Source organism: Caretta caretta, chromosome 5 (assembly GCF_965140235.1).
Source record: "Caretta caretta isolate rCarCar2 chromosome 5, rCarCar1.hap1, whole genome shotgun sequence".
In the NCBI taxonomy this organism is placed as follows: Eukaryota; Metazoa; Chordata; order Testudines; family Cheloniidae; genus Caretta; species Caretta caretta.
The window spans coordinates 131,525,104-131,543,691 of record NC_134210.1 but is presented as its reverse complement, the minus strand read 5'-3'; the positions used below and the strand labels follow the sequence as shown (position 1 = coordinate 131,543,691).

Genomic DNA, 18,588 nt, shown 5'->3' with positions numbered 1-18,588 from the left:
TATTTAAATAATGTATTCTAATCGTGTTCTGCATTTGTACTTTTTAGTTATTTTCCTAAAGAAAAGTTGATTTTCATTGGTTGTTAGCTATTAAAACATGTTGATTTTCAGTTAACCATAGCACCGGGTAGAATTAGTGGGGGAAGCAAAAGTGGATGGGAATCTGGGAGGCAGTGACCATGAGTTGGTTGAGTTCAGGATCCTGACACAGGGAAGAAAGGTAAGCAGCACGATACGGACCCTGGACTTCAGGAAAGCAGACTTCGACTCCCTCAGGGAACGGATGGCCAGGATCCCCTGGGGGACTAACTTGAAGGGGAAAGGAGTCCAGGAGAGCTGGCTGTATTTCAAGGAATCCCTGTTGAGGTTACAGGGACAAACCATCCCGATGAGTCGAAAGAATAGTAAATATGGCAGGCGACCAGCTTGGCTTAATGGTGAAATCTTAGCGGATCTTAAACATAAAAAAGAAGCTTACAAGAAGTGGAAGGTTGGACATATGACCAGGGAAGAGTATAAAAATATTGCTAGGGCATGTAGGAATGTTATCAGGAGGGCCAAATCGCACCTGGAGCTGCAGCTAGCCAGAGATGTCAAGAGTAACAAGAAGGGTTTCTTCAGGTATGTTGGCAACAAGAAGAAAGCCAAGGAATGTGTGGGCCCCTTACTGAATGAGGGAGGCAAACTAGTGACAGAGGATGTGGAAAAAGCTAATGTACTCAATGCTTTTTTTGCCTCTGTCTTCACTAATAAGGTCAGCTCCCAGACTGCTACGCTGGGCATCACAAAATGGGGAAGAGATGGCCAGCCCTCTGTGGAGATAGAGGTGGTTAGGGACTTTTTAGAAAAGCTGGACGTGCACAAGTCCATGGGGCCGGACGAGTTGCATCCGAGAGTGCTGAAGGAACTGGCGGCTGTGATTGCAGAGCCATTGGCCATTATCTTTGAAAACTCGTGGTGAACCGGGGAAGTCCCGGATGACTGGAAAAAGGCTAATGTAGTGCCAATCTTTAAAAAAGGGAAGAAGGAGGATCCTGGGAACTACAGGCCAGTCAGCCTCACTTCAGTCCCTGGAAAAATCATGGAGCAGGTCCTCAAAGAATCAATCCTGAAGCACTTGCATGAGAGGAAAGTGATCAGGAACAGCCAGCATGGATTCACCAAGGGAAGGTCATGCCTGACTAATCTAATCGCCTTCTATGATGAGATTACTGGTTCTGTGGATGAAGGGAAAGCAGTGGATGTATTGTTTCTTGACTTTAGCAAAGCTTTTGACACGGTCTCCCACAGTATTCTTGTCAGCAAGTTAAGGAAGTATGGGCTGGAAGAATGCACTACAAGGTGGGTAGAAAGCTGGCTAGATTGTCGGGCTCAACGGGTAGTGATCAATGGCTCCATGTCTAGTTGGCAGCCGGTATCAAGTGGAGTGCCCCAAGGGTCGGTCCTGGGGCCGGTTTTGTTCAATATCTTCATAAATGATCTGGAGGATGGTGTGGATTGCACTCTCAGCAAATTTGCGGATGATACTAAACTGGGAGGAGTGGTAGATACGCTGGAGGGGAGGGATAGGATACAGAAGGACCTAGACAAATTGGAGGATTGGGCCAAAAGAAATCTGATGAGGTTCAATAAGGATAAGTGCAGGGTCCTGCACTTAGGACGGAAGAACCCAATGCACAGCTACAGACTAGGGACCGAATGGCTAGGCAGCAGTTCTGCGGAATAGGACCTAGGGGTGACAGTGGACGAGAAGCTGGATATGAGTCAGCAGTGTGCCCTTGTTGCCAAGAAGGCCAATGTCATTTTGGGATGTATAAGTAGGGGCATAGCGAGCAGATCGAGGGACGTGATCGTTCCCCTCTATTCGACATTGGTGAGGCCTCATCTGGAGTACTGTGTCCAGTTTTGGGCCCCACACTTCAAGAAGGATGTGGATAAATTGGAGAGAGTCCAGCGAAGGGCAACAAAAATGATTAGGGGTCTGGAACACATGAGTTATGAGGAGAGGCTGAGGGAGCTGGGATTGTTTAGCCTGCAGAAGAGAAGAATGAGGGGGGATTTGATAGCTGTTTTCAACTACCTGAAAGGGGGTTCCAAAGAGGATGGCTCTAGACTGTTCTCAATGGTATCAGATGACAGAACGAGGAGTAATGGTCTCAAGCTGCAGTGGGGGAGGTTTAGATTGGATATTAGGAAAAACTTTTTCACTATGAGGGTGGTGAAACACTGGAATGCGTTACCTAGGGAGGTGGTAGAATCTCCTTCCTTGGAGGTTTTTAAGGTCAGGCTTGACAAAGCCCTGGCTGGGATGATTTAACTGGGAATTGGTCCTGCTTTGAGCAGGGGGTTGGACTAGATGACCTTCTGGGGTCCCTTCCAACCCTTATATTCTATGATTCTATGATTCTATGATTTACACTGAGGCCTTGTCTACACTGCCACTTTACAGTGCTGAACATTTCTCACTCCGGGGTGTGAAAAACACACCCCTGAGCGATGCAAGTTTCAGCGCCGTAAAGTGGCAGTGTAGACAGTGCACCAGCACTGGTAGCTACTCCCGTCGTGGGGGTGGGTTTTTTACAGCTCTGGGAAAGGTCTCTCCCAGCTTTGGTGCCGCAACTACACAGCCACGTTAAAGCGCTGTCGTGGCTTCCGGGAGCTTCCAGCCCCCGACCCTGCTCCCCGGCTGGAGCAGAGCTCAAGGGCTGGCTTAAAATAACTAGCAGTCCGGATCTGGTCCATGGGCTGCAGTTTGCCCACCCTTGGCTTAGCCAGTGACTTCCACAGTTCTGTGGTTTTACTTTCTTCAAAAAGTGTCAGCAAACGTATTGCTTAACATTATTTTTATGTTTATTTTAAATGATTTTTAAAAGTTTGGAGTTGTCAATTTCAAATTTAATCTTAAATGGGTTTATTTTTAAAATATAAAATCAATTTTTTTATTTGTTTTTCCACCCTGCTATAGAAGTTAATGTTGAAATTGAACTGTATCAGAATTTATTAACTGAATTGCATCTGGAATTTGGATAAATTTGGTTTTACTATCTGCAATTAATATTATATAAAAACAGCCAGTTATGCCTAAAGTACTTGAGCCTAATATTTTAATAATCCATTACCGGTTTTCTTGGTGCCTAATATTTTGTTCTTGCTGAAATAATTGTTTTAAATCAAAAATGTCTAACAGTGTAAAATTTAAATCATTACAGCTTTTGATATTTACCTCCATTAGGTACGTGCATTATTGCATACTGGAGGTATGGCTCGTGGCTGGGTGCCATCCGTTGCCCAATCTGCAGACAAACGGTAACACTTTATATCATCAAAGACCCGATGGTTCTGATTCCAAATTTAGGCCCGGATTCTGAAAACACGCACTCTCATGCTTACCTCTAAAAATAAGTAAGGGATGGCATAGAGGGAAATTGTGAATGGTAAGACTCTATTAGGGGAAAGGGGAGGGATATAGGCAGGCATGTGAGGGACAGAAGAACTGGTGGTGGGGAGCGTGGAGGGAAAATGTGAGTGGGGCAAGAGACTGAGTGGGGAAGTGAGAGGGAGACCAGGAGGGGAGAGAGAGAGAGACAGAATAGCAATAAGGTCCGGGGAGGTGAAAGTCTTTTGTCACCCACACCCACACACCAAGAGATTGGAAAGGGTTAGCAGAGTGACTTTCTGAGCAACCAGCAGGGAGGCCTACATTTCTGCATATGCATTTAAGCTTGAATTTTGAACCTGAAATGATCACTTATATTTTTGGTGGCAAGTGCTTCCTCCAAAGGCTCAAAAACAAGAAAGCAAATTTAAAAAAAAAAAATAAAACACAAAAACCTAATCCTTTTTTTAAAATCTCTCAATTTTTGGATGGTCTGGTAAAGACCATCTCTCAGCAATCAGGCTGTGAGGGTTCCCGCTGGGAAGAGCAGGGTTGCACTCCAGCTGGAAGGGCTGGAGTGGCTGTCCAGGGACAAAAGAGGACAGAGTGTCCGGATATGGTTGAAAGTGCCGTGGTGTGGTACATGGGGCATCATGAGATGAGATGTCGGATGATCATAATGATTATCTGCACTGGGAATAATGAATGGTAATGCTCAGAGTGAGTCTCCAAGCCCTAGCCCATTAAGGTTCCCCTTGACTGGAAAGCTGGCCATCTCACACTTCCTATGGGTCCAGCTCTTCGCCTCGGGAGATGAGAGTAGATAAGGTCTTCTGCTGCTCCCCTGCCATCAGCCCTCTCTGGCCCTTGGCTATGGTTCTCTGGCTTAGAGGCAACTCCTTCTGCTGTTCACTGGCCTTCAGACCCCTCTAGTCCTGCTTCTGACTTGGGGTCACCAACCAGCTAACCCCTCTTGCTGCTCTCCTGCCTTCAGCCTTCTCCCAGGAACCATAATCAGTCTCCTGGCTCTGGCCCTTCATCTCAGGAAAGTCTGCCGGCTAGTCTTCCCAGGTCTCCACGCTTTTCAGCCTCCTGGCACTGGCTAACCCCTCCACTGGCTCCCTGATAATTCCTCCCTTGTTCTAGGGTGGGCCTACAGAGAGCTCTCTCACCATATCTCTTTCTTCCCCAGGCATCCTCTTTTATAGCTCAAAGGGCCAGTGTCACCCTGTACACTCCTCTTTCCAATGGACTAAAGAATCCATATCTAGCCATGGAAAGTGACGAGCTATTTCATCTTAAGCCTGTCATTGATCTGGGACTGAGTGTTGCTCAGCCTATGCAGTGGAAGGGGGATTTCATATTTGGGAGGGAGAGGAAGAGAGAGGAAACTGTCCTTTGGCAAGCTGCTGTTTAAAAAAAAAAGAAGGGGGGGAGGGGAGGGCAGGGCAGGTGTTTGCAACTGCTTGATGGATTAGTGGCAGAGTACAAGGTAAGGTTTCAAAGATGAAAAATTGCAAACAATGTGATAAACTGCAGAACCTTACGATAAAGTGTATCACATTAATATCATCACCACATATTTTTAAAATTACAATAGTTTTTTGTATATAGATAAAATGTACACATGTGTATGTATGTCATATTGTGTAGTTTTAGATATTTGTAGCAGAATTAATTCCCCAAACTATATTTTTCTTTAGGAGGAGAATTCTCCATTCATTACTCTTGCAAAAGCCCTGATTTATCCTTTTTTCTTGTCCTGCCCACTTTTTCTCCAATTTACTCACCTTATCCTCAAAGCTTCCCATTGTACCCACCAGCTTTCCAGTCAAGGGGAACCTGAATGGGCTAAGGCCTGGAGACTCACTCTGAGCATTACCATGACAGCCAGGATCACGGAGGAGGTTGCAGTGGACTCCCCCTAGGCTGGTGCACTTTGGAGGAACAGTGATGGTGAAGGGCCCTCAGCCACTGTGCTATAAGTGGATATACAATGAGCTCAAACTTTGCTGCTTTTATGCTTCAATGCAAGATCATCAGTAATGATGACGGAAGCATTTGTCTGATTTTGGGATAAAAAATTCAAACCTCCAAGCATCTAAGTGCCTAAGTCACCTCTGAAAATGGGATTTGAGTTCCTAACTCACTTATGCACTTTTGAAAACTTTACCCTTGATCTACTTCAGAGACTGGGTTCTTGTACTTTGTCCTTAGTAAATATTCTTGAAAATAGCTTTCTATATCCTTTTTATAGTATCTTAAAATGTTAATTCTTTAAGACTTGGGAGCTGTATCTAAGTAAATACAGTGCAAGTATTAAACACTTGTTATTTTTAGGTTAATACTTAGAAGCAAGGCAACATATATCTAAAGTTGTACCAAGGTTGGTCTACAGTAATGAATTGTACTTAAAGTATGAGGTTTAGCACTGAATTATTCCTGTTTCTTTTATGAATTTGCAATTTCATATTCATGAGAAGTGCCAGGCATGAAGTGGCTTCTTGCTGTTGTGCACAGGTAACATTGCTTTTACCACGCTTCAGTGAAGATCAGCAGGATGCAGCACAAGTGCTTCAGGATGTCAATGATTACAACCGGAGATTCTCAGGACAGCCCAGATCTGTAAGTAAGGTGGGGGAGGGGGGCGGGTCAATAACCAGTGAAAGACTGACACTGTTTTATAATGTGTGATTTTCTTCCAGGTGTTTATTTTCTGTTCATAATTCATGGGAACTACACAGGTTTTGTTTAGTAAATACAAGTTTCTGCAGGTTAAGCATAGAAACATTTATTTTTAACTACTCGTATAACCTTGCATTTCTGTTGTAATAACATAGTACTTACTAAAGCCCTGATTCAGAAGAGCATCCTTTATTCAGGAAGTCTGGTTAAACGTGTACTTACGTGCTTTCCTGATTCAGGGCCTAAATTATTCATAATTAACAAGTAAAGAAATATGTGGAAAAGAAAAATATCTTCTTTCTGTAAAGAAAAATATTTCCCTTTTTGTTCCCAGTTTATAAAGACCCAGAATTGATCAGGAGAATTTAGCTTTGCTTTCTTCTGTATTGATATAGCTCCCTTTCTTTTGTAACTGTATTTTGAGTTCTGTGCTTCCTTGATTTCCTAATGAGTTGTGTGCCTTCTCTATTTTGTTCTCTAAACTTATCTCTGAGTGTTATTTCTATAACTGGGTGTCATAATTAGAGTGGTAAGAACTTTAGAATGTACACCTTGCAAGCTACTGTTGTCACATTTGCTAGGCACAGTTCGTACACGCAGACCCTGATCCTACAAATGAGATGTGTCCAGGTAGATACCAGTGATTTCAGTGGGGTTCTGCCTGCACATATCTCATCAGTTTCTTCCTAGGGACCCTACCCCAAATAGTTTACAATCTAAATAGACGACACAGACAATATGAGAGAAAGGAAGTATTATCCCCATTTTACAGGTAAAGAGATTGAAAGCCTGGTCCAAAGGTCATTGAAATTAAGAGACTCCCATTAACTTCAGTGGGTTTTGGATTCGGCCCTCAGCAACTTGCCCATGGTCACATAGGAAGTCTGTGGCGGACCCAGGAATTGAACCTAGACATCCTGCCTGTGGATGTTGAACACAGTCAATTGCCTTAATCACAAGACTACCCTTACTGTCTAAAGTGTTTTTTTAAGCTCAGTCCATGTCTCCTTTTAGCACTGGTTCTCAAACTGGGGGTCGCGACCCCTCGGGGGGTAGCAACCTGGTTATGTGGGGGGTCGCGAGCCCTGACCCCAGTGCGCAGCTACAAGTTGAGAGCCCCGATCCCTGCACCCTGGCTGCGAGCCCCGACCCTGACAGGGAAGCGTGGCTGCGAGCCCCGACTCCGACCCCCCATGGGGCTGTGATCCCAGACCCCAACCCTGGCCAGGAGCAGGGCTGTGAGCTCCAGGCAGGCACAGGGCTGCAATCCCCGGGTCCAACCGCCATGTGAGGTTGCGAGTCCTGACCCCAACCAGGAGAGGAGCTGTGAGCCCTGAGCTGGGGCATCCAGGATGCTGTGAGCCCCAACCCCTGTACTGGGGTTGTCGGGCAAAGCCCTAGCCATGCTGAGGGTTATCAGCCGGGAGCTCTGCCGGGCACAAGGTTGTTAACCCTCCCGCTCTGCCACACACAGCCCTGCCTGTCAGCCCCGAACCCCGCCACCCGCTGTGTGGCCTTCAGCCAGGTGCTTGGTTGTGAGCCACCATCAGCACCATGTGCCAGCCTCAGAGTCCCAAGCTCCTCCAGCCCAGCTCCACCTCCAGTGCTGCTCCACCTCCAAAGACAGGGCGCCAAATAGAAGTTTGCCCAGGGCACCATTTTTCCTATGGCTGGCCCTGGCACAGAGACAACATTAGAGGGCTTGATTCGCAGCTGAACGAGTACTTTATTAATTAACAATCAGACACACAAGTGCAAACTTTCTCCTGAAAATAATGGCCACTTGTACTGCTGAAACCGCAAAAAAATAAAAGTATCTCGAGTCTTCCATTAAACTGGATTTTCCCAGTATCATCACCTCTGGGATTGAAAAGCCGCAACGTGTCATTGGCTGTGAAGTTTTGTCTGCTGAATCAATGAAACCATGCAAACGGCAGCAACATCTTGAAACTAGACATCCTGAGCATAAAAATCGAGGTGTGGATTTTTTTCAAACGCAGAGAAGCAGCAACAAAGGCGGCCCGGCCTGGTGCTGATGGAAGTTTCCGACAGCAAATGTCTTCCGCTGTGGAGGCCTCTTACACCGTGTCACTACGAGCTGCCCCTACTCAAGTGCTGCATGCAGCAGGTGAGGCGCTTATTCGGCCAGCAGACAAGGAGACTGTGGCACTCATGGTTGGCAAGGATACTGCCAAAAACCGGAATACCTCTCCCTGCCTAATGACACTGTGAAACGCAGATTATGTGAGATGTCTGAAGATATCAAAAAACAAGTTGTGCATGAAATTAAAAATTCTGCTTTCAGTATGTTCAGCCTGCAACTTGATGAAACCACTGATGTTACTCGCTGTGCACAACTGGTCGCATCCGTACGGTGTGTTAATGCCGGGGATGTTAAGGATGAGTTCTTAGTCTGTGAACAACTTGAAACAACCACAACAGCACAGGCCATTTTCAATAAGGTGAACTCCTTTTTCGAAAGCAATGGCATTGAATGGAAAAATCTTTGTGGTATCTGTACCAGTGGTGCTCCAGCCAGGATGGGTGCACGGTCTGGCTTTCGGCAGAAGGTAAAGTGCGTCTCACCTAATGGGATTGTCAGTCATTGTGGAATCCATCGTCAAGTCCTCGCTGCAAAGACATTGCTAATATGCCTTAATGCTGTGGTGGATGTTATACGAGCAGTGAACTACGTTAAAGCTCATGCTCTGAATAATCGTCTCTTTCGAGAGCTCTGCAATGAAATGGGTGGTGAATATGAAGTTCTGCTTGTCCACACTCAAGTCCGATGGCTTTCTAGGGGATGCACATTAAAGCGCGTTTTTATACTTTGCGAAGAGATGGCACAGTTTTTCCTGTGAAAACAGAAACAAGAGCTGAACAAAATGTTCAGTGACAAGAAATGGCTTCTCTGCTTGGCATACCTAGTTGATATCTTTGGTAGCCTTTAATGATCTCAATCTGTCAATTCAGGGAAAATGTTCAACATCAATAGACCTGACTAATAAAATCAAAGCCTTCCGGATAAAGTTGGATCTGTGGTGCAGGAAGCTGGACACAGACAGTTACGGCATGTTTCCTACACCTTCCTTGTTCAGCGAGGAGGAAGAAGTTAACATGGATAGCGCTCTCAAGTCAGCGATCAGTAAACATTTGAGAGCCCTTCATGAAGAGTTCTCACACTACTTCCCAGCGCTACCAGAAGCACTTCATTCCCCGGTGAAGAACCCTTTCAGTGTGGCAGCTGAGCAGTTGCTACTGACAATATTTACACACAGGAACAGTTTGTCGACATGATCAATGATGATGGCGTGAAAGCAAAATTCACACAGCTGCCTCCAAACCAGTTCTGGTGCTCAGTTGCAAGTGAATACCCACTGGCATCTGAAATGGCCCAGAGAGTCGTCCTGCCATTTCCTACTATCTACAAATGCGAGAGTGGATTCTCCAGTCTTCTCACAGTAAAGACGAAATCTCGAAACCGACTTAATGTGAAGGGCGACATCAGATGCACCCTTTCTAAAACAACACCAAGAATAAACAGCATCATCCATCTCACTGATTTTTGGCTGCTTCAGGTCATTAATTGCTGTCAAGTATTAAAATAAAATTCTAATTAAAAATAACTTTTCCACTTATATTTAATTCGATAAAAATGTGTTTTAGTCTTAATTTAAAAGCAGTGAGAAAAGGTAAATTCATTTTAAGCAATAGGGTTTAAATTTAGTATTTCACATAGTGTTAAATATCAAAAATGTGTTTTTAATTTCTAAGGGAGGTCGCACTCAGAGGCTTGGTGTTCGAAAGGGGTCACCAATTAAAAAAGTTTGAGAACCACTGCCTTTTAGTCTTCTATTCTGTGGCTCTGTCTGCTTTGGGAAAGGAGTCATTATTGAAACAGTGCTCAAATTAAAAAATGGCTCCCACTGAACCATGGCTAATTAATGTGGATGAAGCCACAGAATAAAAGATAAGAAGGCACCGTGGCTGGGTTTATTTTGTTTTCTAATCTTAAAGCTTGGACAGTCCCCTGAAAAGCCTCATTTAGCCACAGCTTATATATTGCATTATTCTTTTTCAGAGGAAATGTAATCTGTTGCAGCTTGATTATGGTGTCTCATAGGGATAACCAGATTTCTTCCATATTCTTAGATTTTCCATACTTTCTTCCATTGCATCCTACTCACTCGATTAACATTTTGTTTTCCTGAAATCTGTTTTTGTTTATTTACCTTTTCTTAAATATATACCGCTGCATTCTGTGAATCTTCTCTTTGCTATAATGAATTCAAGCCCCTTTCTTTATTGTATTGAACTAATATAACTTATGATCATTGGTTCCAAACTTCTCTACCGTTGTTATAACCTCAATCAGTTACTACTTATCAGTAAGAAATGGATCCAGAATAGTTTCTCCACTGCTTGCTCTTGCTACGTGGTGAATCATAAGTTGTCTTCTGTGTCAATTAAGATGCTAATTTTCCTTTGATGCTAGTTTTCCTGTGTTTCTTACCCAATAGGTGTCTTGGCAGTTAAAATCTTTCATTAATTCATTATACTGTGGTTTCAAGTACCAGGTCTAGAAACTTTCAGTCTTGTGACCTAATGGATTCCAAAACTGGTGAATGTGGTAATATCAATGTTGTGCTTTAAAAAAAAAAAAAGAAAAGAAAAAAAGAAATCCCATTTAGGAAGTATTTATTTTGGCATTTTGTATGATGCTACAAAAGATTAATTATTTCTATTTTGTTTGTTCATAGATTATGGAAAGAATTATGGATTTACCCACTTTACTGCGGCATGCTTTCAGGGAGATGTTTACTGTAGGGGGCCTTTTCTGGATGTTCCGTATCAGAATAGTCCTCTGCCTGCTAGGAGCTCTGCTCTATCTGGCTTCACCTCTGGATTTTCTTCCTGAAGCCCTCTTTGGAATTCTGGGATTTTTAGATGATTTCTTTGTCATCTTTCTGCTGCTGATATACATCTCCATCATGTACCGAGAAGTAATAACGCAGAGACTGAATAGATAATGAGTGGAAACAATCATGATACAGAAGTTTGTGTGGAATGCTGAACAAAGGGAACCATGACAGTATGACATAGTAAAGCACCTGTATAAACTTTTACTTTTTGCAATTAAATAGCTTGTAGTAAATTACTTTGTGCAAATGTGAGGGGTTAAACTGTGGTGATGCTTAACTGGAATCTTTAATTTGTGTTACATATGCTTAAATATTGAAGAGGTTAGATTTATGATGTAATAAATTACCTACATCTGCTTACTCCCAATGAGCAATTGTATGTAATGCAAGATAATGCTAGTTATAAAACACCTCTTCGTGTGTAGTTTGTGAAAGGGAAGTTCTATTTATGTGATGTCAGGACTTCAAACAAAAAAGAATTCAGATTAGCTTGGCGCATTATGACACTTCAATATATAGCTTATCAAACTGCTTAATGTCTCACTGTGGTGGGTCAAAGTATTTTTAAATAACAATAGTTTTTCATATCTGTCTATGCAAGAAGAAACCCAAAGACAGCATTACAGGTTGACACAGTGAATTTTACTGCTGTACACAATTCATATTGCACAAAGAGAAGAAAAAACACTTCAGTGTTGCTTTAACTGCACTATGTATAATATGTATTTCCAACAATTTTACTTTTCAGTTTTGGGGGGAAAAGGCTTTCCATGAGGGCCAAGATGAAGAAACCACGAATAGTCAACACTTTGGTGACTGGCACTGATTAATCTTTTTTCACATAGGTTTTGTGTACATTAGCAGTACAGTATTTGAACATCGGGTAAGTTGCACTGTTGTAAGCCCTACTTTATATCCCCCTGCAACACATTTAAACTGGGGGTTTGCATCCATGCAGCTACATCAAAGTAATTTACCACTGCAAAAAAACCTGTAGGTTTTTAGTAGCAATTTGTTTGAAAGTGGGAATCCAAAGTGTATGTCATAACAAGATAGTTTTTACACTTAAAATTTCACCTGAATATGGATGGTAATTAATAAAGTAATTAAAGTATTTAGGTGAATCCAGTAACTTTATTCTTTCTCACAAGTTTGTATCAATAAGTTAAAAAAACAAAACAAAAACAAAACCGTAACTTGGGGCCATAGAAATCTGCTGAAAAATTAAAAATCTGTAAGATTTTTTTTTTTACCCCAAATGTTTGGAATTTGTGGGTAGTTTTAACACCAGATAGCACAAGCTACAAGGAGAATGATTTGAAAATATTTTCATTTTATGAAATCAGTGCTGCTAGGAAACTCAAAATCCACAAGCCATTCTGTGGGAATTCAGTACTTCCTAGCTGGAGGAAAGAAATATTTTTGAAGCAAAATAGCAAACATTCTAACTTTCTGAATACTTGAAAATAAAATTAATAGACTAAGCAATCCTTTGTATGGTTACATAATGTGGGTTGGGACATATTTTGAGACGGCCTCCATTAATATCGCCTCCATTTTCTGATCATGCAAATATATGTGCATACAAGTTTCAGTGCTTATACACATATAGGAAGATGATGGTATTTTTTCATTGAATGCTTTTGGTTAATGGGTATTGCAGAGTCTGTCAGTTTTGTGTTGTTGTATCAGTGCTTAAAGTGCACATCACTGGTTTTGCCTTTATAAATATAAGACGGGGTGGTTGTTGGGTTTTTTTGGTTTTGTTTTTGTTTTTGAAAATTTGCCCTTGAATATCCAAAGTCATGTTATGATTTAAGTGGATTGTTGAACCTTTCTTCACACGTATCTTCTATTTGAGATGGGTGAAAAGAGAAAATGGAGGAGATAAAAACAAAAAAATTAAAAAAGAAAAAGACATGGCAATAAGTGTATGCTATTGGCTTTGGCTGCCTTTAGTGTTCTTTAGCACCTCAGCTTTTCCCTTACTTTTGTCAACACTAGTGTACGATGACAACTTGTTGGCTACCTCAGTTAAATGTCAACATGCTGATACTATGTGAATCTTGCTTGATATTCAAGGAACTTAAATCCTGCCTGATATATGCACATTTAAGATGACAAAGTAAGGTATTATGGAGAGTCAGGTGCACAGATCTGCGCATTGCTGCTGTAGGCAGAGCTCTCCAAGAGGTCCCACCTGCTCCTTTAGATGGTGGCAATATTGAAAAGATGATTATAGGACTGATAAACTTATCCTCGTACGTCTTTTGGGGCTTGGCCATCATGAGTCCTATGGTCACAAATAGCTTCCTCTTTACTTCCCAAGAGAACGGTACAAACTGGTCATTTTGGTAAGGGGAGTCCTTTCCTAAACTTGATATCCCATTTATCTGTTTCTTCCACAGATGTGTTCACATTTTTGCCCTTGCCGCTCTTTACACCTGGAATGACCTCCCTCCTCTGATCAACAAGGCACTCCCTGAATCTCCTCATTCAAAGCCCTCCTTAAACCCACTTCTGCCATGATGCCTATGCAAAATTAGCCAACCTGAGGAGTCTGTTCATAAACACTCTCTTTAGTATGTGAGCTCATGCACAAGCTGTCGCTGAGTAAGTGCATAATCTTACTGATGTTACTGTTTCCTCCCCTCCCCCTTCCTTTCTGTCTTGCCAGGCCATGCCTAATTTTAAGCTCTCAGGGTCCAAGGGTCCTGTCATCTTTCTGAGTAAGAGGCACTCAGCTCACCTTTGGGTGCCGATAACAACAATACAGGCTTTGGTTCAGCAAAGCACTTAAGGATGTGTGTGTAAGTGCTTGGCTGAATTGGGGCTGCCTATCCTACCTGTAAAAACTAGGCCAATTGATGATATTCTAAACCTATCATGTGTTTTAGCAGGGACATTTTAAATATGTAGTATGACAGTTTTCAGTGCTCTGTATGGTTAAGGAGGCGAGTGCTGTGCTCAACTCGGTTATTCAGGAGCAGAAGATGCGGCCAATATGCTGAATTTGTTCATTTACTTTGCATCCATGCATTCCTGCATAGATATCTTCCTTGTCCAGGAGAAAATTCTTCACCAAACCACCGATTATCAGTATTTATGGAAGGAATGACTGGATCATGCTGCCCTTATTTCAGATTATTCTGTTGTTGTGTGGCAATGTGTGTATATAGAAGCATAAGTATTTTTCATGCACTCAGCGCTGCGGTATCTGAGCACCTATATGGATGCTTCTGTAATTCTTCACAGTAAACGTAAATTGCACTTACAAAACAATGCTCAACAATCCTCCTCTTTTGACTAGATGCAAACCTGTGTTCCACTTAGGTGTGCATGCCCAGTGCACCAGAACCAGAGACTTTTGCCTAGCAGTCCCAGTAGAGGGGCGGCGCTTGTGGCAATGGCCCCTCCCCTGGCGATATAAGGTGGCGCCAGCCTGAGCCCCCTCAGTTCCTTCTCACCGCCGGTTGCTGGAGTCTTTGCTCCACTCCCTCTGTCTCTCCGTACCTTTAGGGGTAGGCTGGTCCACTTTTACAATGCTTGGGACTCAATTGCCTACTATCAGATTGGGCTACACAATCCAGTTCCCCTCCATGCCCTGTTCTCACCTCCTTTCCCTGTCCCTCCTCGGGCAGCCATCTCACAAGACATTGCTCTCCATGCTGGTCAGTTCTTAATGGTGGAGGAAGTTCCACAAGAACACTGAGGCCATGGCTTTGACTCCTGGTACCTCCTGATTCCGAAATCCCAGGGCAGGATGAGACCCATTCTCGACCTTTGTGGCCTCAACAAATTCATCAAGTACATGAGATTCTGCATTGTCACTCTATCTGCAATCCTCCCCGCGCTGTCTCAGAATGACTGGTTCACTTCTCTGGACCTTCAGGACGCTTGCTGGGCCACAGGAAATTTCTGCATTTTGTGATAGGAGAATGCCACTTTCAGTATATGGTTCTCCTGTTCAGCCTCTCTTCTGCCCACTGATCTTACCAAATGTATGGCGATGGTCTTGGCATATCTCAGGAAGAAGGGAATCCACACCTTCCTGTACCCCGATGACTGGTTGCTGAAGGGTGGCTCCGGAGAGGAAGTTCTTGATCACATCGACATATCATTGCATTTGCTCGACCATCTGGGACTCATTTTAAATACTGCAAAGTCAACCTTGGCTCCCACTCCGAAAACCAAGGCCCAGTTAGATTCCATGAGGTTGAGGGCATTCCCGATGACCGACTTCGAGGCAGATGTGCCTCAGTCTGCAATCTCAGCCCTCCATGACAGTCTGCGTGTGCCTGAGCCTTTTGGGCCTCATGTCCGCTTGCACGCAGGTGATCCACTTCGCTAGGTTGCGCCTTTTCCCTCTTCAAATGTGGTTCAGAACAGCGTACCACCCTGAATTCTCTGGACAGGTTGGTTCGCCTTTCTTCACCAGTCCTAGATTCCTTGTGTTAGTGGGAGTCCCCACACTGTGTGTGCCAAGGAATCCTCTTCACCCAGCCCTCTCCGACCAAGTCAGTGGTTACTGACACTTCCCTTCTGGGTTGGAATACACATCTGGACTTGTTGAGGGTGCAGGGCCTGTGGTTGGAACAGGAAGCCTCACTCCATATCAATGTGTTGGAACTTCAGGCCATCCTGTCATGCTTTCCAAGACTGCATCCAGGCACTCAGTGTTTCACATACTCACTGACAATACCACCACGATGTACTATGTGAACAAGCAAGGAGGGGTGCATTCTAGGTTATTCTGCCTGGAGGTGATCAACCTATGGCAATTTTGTATCAAAGAAGACATCACCCCATAGCCGCCCGTGTACTGGGCGTGCAAAATCGTCTCACAGACCATCTCAGCAGAGTTTTCTCCCGGAGCCACAAGTGGTCCCTGAAGGGGAGTGTTCTCTGGGTTGTCTTTGCAACTTGGGGCATCCCTGCAATTAACCTGTCTGCGATGAGGGAGAACGGGAAATGTCAACTATTCTGCTCTTGAGATGACGCCCCCTCTCCAACACCTTCCACTACACCTGGTGGTCAACTCTTCTGTATGTCTGTCTACCTATTCCGGTCATACCACGAGTCATCCTCAAGCTCAAAGCGGATCGAGCCAAGTTCATCCTTGTTACTCCTGCGAAACAGTGCTGGTTCTCCTTGCTCTGTCAATTCAACCTCCCATTTCACTTCCTCTCCATCCCAACCTGCTCATGCAGAGCCACAACCAAACCCTCCATCCTGCAATCAGTTCCCTGCATGGCTAAATGAAGAGGAAAGAGTGGTGCTCAGAGGCCGTCCAACGAGTCTTACTCCACAGTAAGAAGTCCTCCACTAGGATGATCTGCTTGGCAAAATGGAAGAGGTTCTCGATCTGATCCTTGGCCCACGGGACCCAACCAACAGAGACTTCCATCCAGGATATCTTGGAGTACCTGCAACATCTTCAGAAATCGGGCCTTGTGCTCAGTTCACTGAGAGTGCATTTGGCAGCAATATCAGCATTCCATCCCCTGATTCAAGGGAAGTCAGTTTTTCCCAGTGCCTTGGTGATGAGATTTCTGAAGGGGTATCTCCCCTTACATCCTCCGGTCTGAGAACTGGTTCCCTTGTGGGACCTAAACACGGTTCTGACAGCTCTGAAGGGCCCTCCATTTGAGCCCCTTGTATCCTATGTGCTGCCTCTCCTGTCTCGGAAAACAGCGTTCCTGATAGCCATCACTTCAGCAAGAAGGGTGTGTGAGTTGCAGGCCCTAATGGCTGAGCTGCCTTACACTGAGTTCTCCAAAGACAAGGTAACACTGTGACCACACCCAAAGTTTTTATTCAAGGTGATCTCTCTGGTTTATCTAAATCAGGCGGTGTATTTACCTGTTTTTTCCCTAAACCGCACTCTTCCCTGGAAGAACAGTGCCTCCACTCTCTGGATGTCTGGCAATGTCTAGCCTTTTTCTAAACAAGACTAAACCTTTTGCATGCTTCGCCTCACCTGTTCAGGTCCTATGGGCCGCATGAAGGGGCAATAGTCTCGGCACAGACCATCTCTAGATGGGCAATACCGTGTGTCACGACTGCTTATGAGATAGCTTGGGTTACACCTCCCCAGCAGATACGGGCTCACTCCACAAGAGCTCAACTGACTTCAGTAGTGTTCCTCAGGGACATTTCCATACTGGATATTTTCAGGGCAGCCACGTGGTCATCCATACCTACGTTTAGGGACCATTGTGCTCTTATCGCATATTCCGGGGTGGATGCAGGCCTTGGGAAGATGGTCCTGCAGTCCGTATTGCAGTAGACTCTGAGCCCCATCTCCAGATTGGGGTACTGCTCGTGAGTCACCTCCATGGAATACACACGACTTGAAGAAGAAATGGTTACTGACTGTAACTGTGGTTCCTTGAGATGTGATGCAGACATGTATTTCACAGCTCACCCTCCCTCAGCATCAGAGTCTCCTCTCAGGGGCTTTCAGTGCAAAGGAACTGAGGGGGGTCAAGGCGCCGTCACCTCATATAACCAGGGGAGGGGCCACAGCCATGAACCACAAGCACCACCTCTCTACAGGCAATGCTAGGCAAGTCTCCGGTTCCAACACACTGGGCACACACCCCTAAGTGGAATACTTGTCTACATCTCATCTCGAGATGTAGCTTTATTCAGAACCACCAGTAGCCCATCAGTAGATGGGAGTCTTTTTGTGAAGGACCCCAGCATGAACAGAGCCCTCACCCTCAAAGAAAGGGATGCACTGTTAGCATTATTCGTAGGGATTTTTCTCCCAAAGAGTCCTGAGCCCATGTAGCATAGATAAAAATTTGAAAGACTGACAGCAGCAAAGCGCCAATGGAAAAAATGACAAGCCCTGAAAGATTTTCATAGCTTTCCAATAAGCCATGAACTTTAACAAGGGCGAACAGCCAAAACAATATGTCTTAGCTCCCATAAAATATCCTGCAGCACCCTTAGGCCTCACAGTGACCCTTATCAGAAGTACTGTATAGAATTGCCTGTTGCCAAGTTGGTTGTGACTTGCAGCATTGATGTCATTGGTAACAAGGGACGGGGCTAGAAGTTGAGATAAGAATATTGCCAAAGGTCTCCCAACAGCTGTTTGGGGCTAGGGTCTGCATGCTACACAAGATAAAAGCCTCTAAAGCAAAAACAATTCTAAGCTGTCTGTTTTTTACTGATAATAAATCACTGTTAAAACAAGGGTCTCCTTGCTGATTTTTTTTACTGGTTTTGTGGGTTGGACTCTGTTCTGTTCTCTCCCCTCAAACTTGGTTACAGACACTTTTCTTTAAAAATACAGTCTTCTAGAGTTGTCCTGACTAGGTGTCAGCTCCTTAGGGCAAGACAGCTGGAGCTTGCTCAGCTCTTAGAGGTGGTTTTGTTGTTGTTGTTTAACTTTGGAGGGCAGTAGCAGTTGGGTGAAATGTGGACCAGGTCTCCTGCAGGATCATCCTCACTAGGCATAAACACTGCCCTCTGCATGTTCCAGCCAGTTCCTTCAGTCACACAGGAAGCGAAGCTCCCAGAATAAGCCAGTGCAGATGGTCAATTATTGCCAAAAAAAATGCCCAAAGTAAAATAGGAAAAAGATGTTTAGGA

General features: G+C 44.1%; 1 protein-coding gene across 5 annotated transcripts in view; it reads left to right on the top strand.

Annotated features, from left to right (window-relative positions):
- RNF170 (ring finger protein 170) overlaps window positions 1-18,189 on the top strand; it is a 58,275-nt gene extending 40,086 nt beyond the window's left edge. For all 5 annotated transcript variants that reach the window (XM_048851639.2, XM_048851634.2, XM_048851636.2 and 2 more), the window contains 3 exons: window positions 3,233-3,306; window positions 5,897-6,001; window positions 10,822-18,189. In XM_048851639.2, the coding sequence (XP_048707596.1) occupies window positions 3,233-3,306; window positions 5,897-6,001; window positions 10,822-11,091 (449 nt within the window). In that variant the 3' untranslated portion in view covers window positions 11,092-18,189. The remainder of the gene's footprint in view (window positions 1-3,232; window positions 3,307-5,896; window positions 6,002-10,821) is intronic.
- Window positions 18,190-18,588: the final 399 nt, after the last annotated feature.